This window comes from Salvelinus sp. IW2-2015, unplaced genomic scaffold (assembly GCF_002910315.2).
Source record: "Salvelinus sp. IW2-2015 unplaced genomic scaffold, ASM291031v2 Un_scaffold2194, whole genome shotgun sequence".
NCBI lineage: Eukaryota > Metazoa > Chordata > Actinopteri > Salmoniformes > Salmonidae > Salvelinus > Salvelinus sp. IW2-2015.
In genome coordinates this window covers 46,116-51,695 of record NW_019943524.1, presented here as the reverse complement: position 1 = coordinate 51,695, position 5,580 = coordinate 46,116, and the positions used below count along the sequence as shown (strand labels likewise).

Sequence of the window (5,580 nt, the reverse complement as noted above, 5' to 3'; positions counted from 1 at the left end):
GTGATATTGAACGTGAAGACAGATTTACACCAGTAGGAGCTTGTAATGGACAGAAAGTGGTCAAGGAACGTCTATTGACTAATAAACGCAATCCAGGGGTTGAGGTGGTTTATTTATAACTAGATCTGATGTGTGAGCGAGTCTATCACAGAGAGATAGGATTCTTATTTCTGAGCTAGAAGAAATCACAGTCTACACTGATTTTGTGCAGTGGTGACAGTTTTCTGCATTCCTGAAGTTAGGTGATTGGGCAAATTCTTTAAGTTTCGCTCTGTTCCGGGCGGTGATTTGATTCGAAGGCAGGTGTAGTGCAATAGGTTTATCCTCATAGCAGGAGATGTATCGCTAAGAAACAGAGCGCAGCTTTTAAAGGTTTCAACAAAACAAATCCATGTGATGATGYTAGATGTAGAAAACTGATTGGATTTGTAAAAAGCCATCAACATCAGTTATTTTTCATCCAACTGGCAACCTAAATCCAATGACAGGTGACATTTTGTGTTGATTTCATGTTGAATTCACTTTAGTTGACGACTCAAAGAAATGTAAATAGAAACTAGATMTTGAACTGACGTCTGTGCCCAGTGGGCTGGTTTGAATAAGTAGCAGGTGTTGGATCAATATCCACCTTAGTAGCTAAGTTTCCACCTGCTGTTAAAGTGGCAGTGTTTCTATCAAACACACTTATTGCAGATAAAAGGCTTTTGCGTGACAAAATAAACAAACTTTTGCTGTTACATTCTGCATGAAACAACATATGCATTTTTAATGAATAAGAAATACAAATTAACTGGGTTTCCATCACATTTTCAACTCTACTGATGGTTTTTAAAAAACTGTTGTGTTTATATAGAAAATGTGTTCTTGGCACATGCACTGTAGCCAGCAGCTCACACATACAGTGCTGGTAGGCTACCTACATGATGAGATTATTATGGATAAGAGAGATATTATTTTATTTGTCAAATGGCAACTAAGCATCGATCATGTCACCAAAATAAGACCCTCAAAATGTATTGGAATGGAGCATCAAGCTCATCACGAAGTTTCACCACCCTGTGAATTTCATAACTTATTTCATTTGTAGCCTAATAAACTGCATGGGTTCCCAAGTCGTAGAGGGAGGAGCACACAACATATCATGTGACTCCAAGTTAACTAAGATGTGATGGTTATTATATAAATATTTGCACATAAAGGAGTTTCCATCGCCATTTCTCACTAAAACGTTTTTACTGGCACAAAATTATCCCACCATGTAAAACGAACTAATAAATTGTCTGTCTGCATTTATAAATTGTTCAGGCATATCCTGTTTCCGTCAGCCCGGTCATTACTTTGGAAATGGTTGGATCAATATCCACCTTCATGATATGGATGAAGCCTGATTTGGAATGTCTGAGTAGTTCTGTCTGATGTCATAATACATCCATCTGATAATCAAGTGATATTTGGAATGTCTGAGTAGTTCTATATGATGTCATAATACACCCCTCTGATAATCAAGTGATATTTGGAATGTCTGAGTAGTTCTATCTGATATCATAATACACCCCTCTGATAGTGATACATTTGCTCCATTGTTTCCATGTCAGTTGGTTTCCCACTCTGATGATTTATATCTGACAGAGGGGCTTTAAAGCAATAGTATGGTCACATTTACAGGTTGTGGCTCAGTATTCTTAGTATGATGTGAAGAAAGAACAATTACCTATTTATTAATAATGTATTTTTCTATTCAGCTTCTACATCTGCCTAGAGGCAAACAGTATCTTAAAATTTATAAAGTAATAATTATACACTTCTATTTTCACAATTTGAATGATTATTAATCATAAACTCCTATAGCAACAATACACTGCAGCTTTGACATCAAGAAGAGAATGGGCTGATGGGTGGTGGTGCTACTATATAGGTAAGGCTGTCCAATATGAATGTTCAATACACACAATAGGTTGATCGGTAGCCAGATAGCTAGCTGCTACAGTCCAATATGAATGTTCAATACACACAATAGGTTGACTGGGGAGATGATTTTCCCAATAAGAGTCTGCAATAAGAGCTAAGCATGCTAAATTTGTGTAAACTATAATATATTTGTGTTCTGTTGTTTCACAGTGAGGTGGCCCTTGAGTCCCACTACCATAGTTAAGGCTGAACAGTGACGTATAAGGAGTCTACACCCCTGTGACATTTATTTCACATTTGATCCCTTAAAATTACAATCTAAAAAGGATTAAATTCGATTTTATAGAACATGTTCAACAATTTGTTTTGTTTTATATTAGAATTGGCATAAGTCCCCCCCCCCCCCCCCACTGAGGTGGGTTTTAACTTTTTACCTTGGCTTTGCTCCTTTCATATTTATTTTGATCCTGCAAACTCCCCAGTCCCTGCAACGGTGACAAGCATACCATAACATGATGCTGCCACCACAATACTGAATTGTGTGGGTAATGTGTGGTCTATTCTCCAGGTTCATCAGGAACTGCTTAAATAGGTCACCACTCGCCGAACCTCCGCCCAGTACCCATAGCCCTGAAAACTTTAGTCACTGTTACTAGCCATTCTACCACCCAGTAACCAACCCTGTATGTTCTAGTCAAGTCTCATCCTATATAACTACTGGCTGTAAACCTTTCCTATAAAATACGGTCCAGAATGTCTATACACACCATCATATACATGGGGAGAACAAGTATTGATACACTGCCGATTTTGGCAGGCTTTCCTACTTACAAAGCAATAAAGGTATCTTGTAAAAGTGTTTTATTTTCATAGTACACTATTTCAAGCTGGTGTGAAGAGACGAGGAACCTCCTACGAAAACAATATAGTTAATCTCAGAAATCCCATCACATCTGAATATGATATTTTATAGTAAGTTAATTTGCATTTGTATTTGCCTATTGTTACATAAGTATTTGCTATCACCTACCAACCAGTTAGAGAATCTCCGGCTCTCAACAGATCTCGTGATACGTGTTTTCTTTAAAGAAGCCTCCTGGGGGGTCTCCACTCACAGTATTACGCTGCTATTAACTTATACACGTTTGAAACTCGATGGACTAGCCTTATATATAAAACGACCACCTGTCCACTACCGTCACTCAACTCAAACAGACTCCAGACCTCTCCACAAATTGCCAAGACCAGAGAGCTGGCGCTAAGCGACATCAGTGTGCGGAGATAAAATTGTAGACACTGCACAATGGCGTAGGATGGACCTAGCAGGACCAATAGGCAGACGAAGAGCTGTTGTGGAGGCAACAAATCTCGTTGGCGCAATTATTAGTAAATGGAAGTATATCTATATGTATGAGATCATGGATCAAATCAACCTTTAGTCTGGGGCTTCCATGTCAAGATCAAATCAACCTGCTGTGGGCATTCATATGATCAATGAGGGAAGGTGAGAGGATCAGCCCAAGAAACTAGCTTACGGCAGGAGCCTGGTCAATGACCTGAAGAGAGCTGGGATCCATCAGTCTCAAAGAGAAACCATTATGTTAAACACCACTACGCCCGTCATAAGAAGACTAAAATCCCTGCAGCGACACGCAAGGTCCCCCTGCTCAAGCCAGCCGCATGTAACAAACAGGTCCCTTGCTGAAGTCGGCCAATGACCATCTGGATGTCCAGAGGAAAATGGGAGAAGGTCATGTGTCTGATGAGCACAAAAATATAGCTTTTTTGGTCTTAAACTCCACTCGCCGTGTTTGGAGGAAGAAGAAGGATGAGCTAACAACCCCAAGAACACCATCTCAACCGTTGAAAGGCATGGAGGTGCAAAATCATTCTTTCGGGGATGCTTTTCTGCAAAGGGGGACAGGCGAATGCCACCGTATTGAGGAGGAGGATAGGCGGCCAGTTTGTTATCGCGAGATCTTGGTCCAACAAACCTTCTTCCCTCAGTAAGAGCATTGAAAGAGGCGTCGGTGGTACGGGTCTTCCAGCAATGACCAACGACCCGAAACAGCACCAGCTCTATAAGGGAAACTAAGGAGTGGCTCCGTAAGAAGCTCTCAAGCGTCCAGGAGTGGCCCTAGCCAGTCTCCAGACCTGAACCCGCAATAGAAAAATTCAATGGAGGGAGCTGAAATGGTCCGTATTGCCCTAGCGACAGCCACCATAACCTGCAAGGATCTGGAGAAGGTCTTGTATGAAGGAGTGGCGCCAAAAGTCCTCTGCCTGCAGTGTGTGCAAACCTGGCAAGAACTATCAGAAATGGTATGAATCTCTGTAATTGCTCAAAGAACACATATTTAGGTGTTTTCTTGTACTCTATTATATGTATTTTATAGATACTGCATCTTCATCTGGGATGTATTCAACATAACTCATTTCATGGCCAATTAAAATGAAAAAAAGAAGAATACATATACAAATCGATACGAGAGTGATTTTCTGACGTATTTGTTACTATCTTCTGCACTTCACAGTTGAAGTGTTACCTATGTATAAATAATTTATCAAGAGACCTCTACATGCTTTGTAAGTAGGAAAACTGTCAAAATCGGCAGTGTAGCAAATACTTGTTCTCCCACTGAACCACCTTGTAAAAACATATATCTTGCTTATAATATACATATTCCGGACTGCTGGGACAAAGCGATCGGTCTACTATTTCTCAAAATATTTCTGTCATCACAATTAAAGAATAAAGTTTAGGGAGATTTGGCAGTTATGTTAATTGTGTAGATATTACAGCGTCTGGTACACAACGCGTACACCCGACGGATAAATCAGAGATAAATATGTCAATAATGTAGCCGATCATCCCGGTTCCCTCTCAGAATAACCCATGTTGAGCCATCATTGTTGTCACTATGGAAGAGGTAGCAGGAAGCCTGTCATCCAGCCTCTTCAGAAAACCCATGTTGAGTTCCTCATCAGTTTGTAAACACTATGGAAGGAGGAGCATGAGAAAGCCATCATCCGGCCTCTCAGAAAACCATTTCTTGTAGCCATCTAGTGATTAAAGTCACTATTGGAAGAGGAGCAGTAAAGCCATGCTTTCCGGAGCTCTCAAGAAACACATGTTGACACATAATCATGTTGCGTTGTCACTATTGGAGAGAGGACGCTAAGAAGTCTCGCCCTCATCCAGCTCTCAGAAACTCGCCATGTTGAAGCTTCATTCAGTTTTGTCATCTATGGATAGGGAGTGGAGCAGGGATAGCCGTCATTGTCATCTGTTCAGAGAAACCCATTAGAGTTATCATCATCGTGATATATTCTCACCCTAAGATGGAAGAGGAGCAGGCATGCCCATCAATGGCACCTGATGATGCACAGGATGTGACACCTTGAAGACAAACCACAGGCAAAGTTTGACACAAGTCAGTGTTGTTGAGCAGAGAATCAACCAGATTGAAACACACTCAGTGTTGTGATCAGAGAATCAACCCAGATGGATTCACAGCAGTGTTGTGGAGGCAGAGGAATCAAACCAGATTGATTCACCAGTCAGTGTTGTTGAGCAGAGGAATCAAACCAGATTTGATAATCACATGCAGTGCTGTGGGAGTCCCAGAAGGGAATTTCAAAAGACCAGATGTGATTCACGGTTCAGTGCTG

The 5,580-nt window shown here is 40.7% G+C and overlaps 1 protein-coding gene across 1 annotated transcript in view; it reads right to left on the bottom strand.

Annotated features, from left to right (window-relative positions):
- ccnf (cyclin F) overlaps positions 1-3,485 on the bottom strand; it is an 8,987-nt gene extending 5,502 nt beyond the window's left edge. Inside the window, exon 1 of the mRNA XM_024140570.2 lies at positions 3,444-3,485. Coding sequence (XP_023996338.2) covers positions 3,444-3,485 — 42 coding nt within the window. The remainder of the gene's footprint in view (positions 1-3,443) is intronic.
- Positions 3,486-5,580: the final 2,095 nt, after the last annotated feature.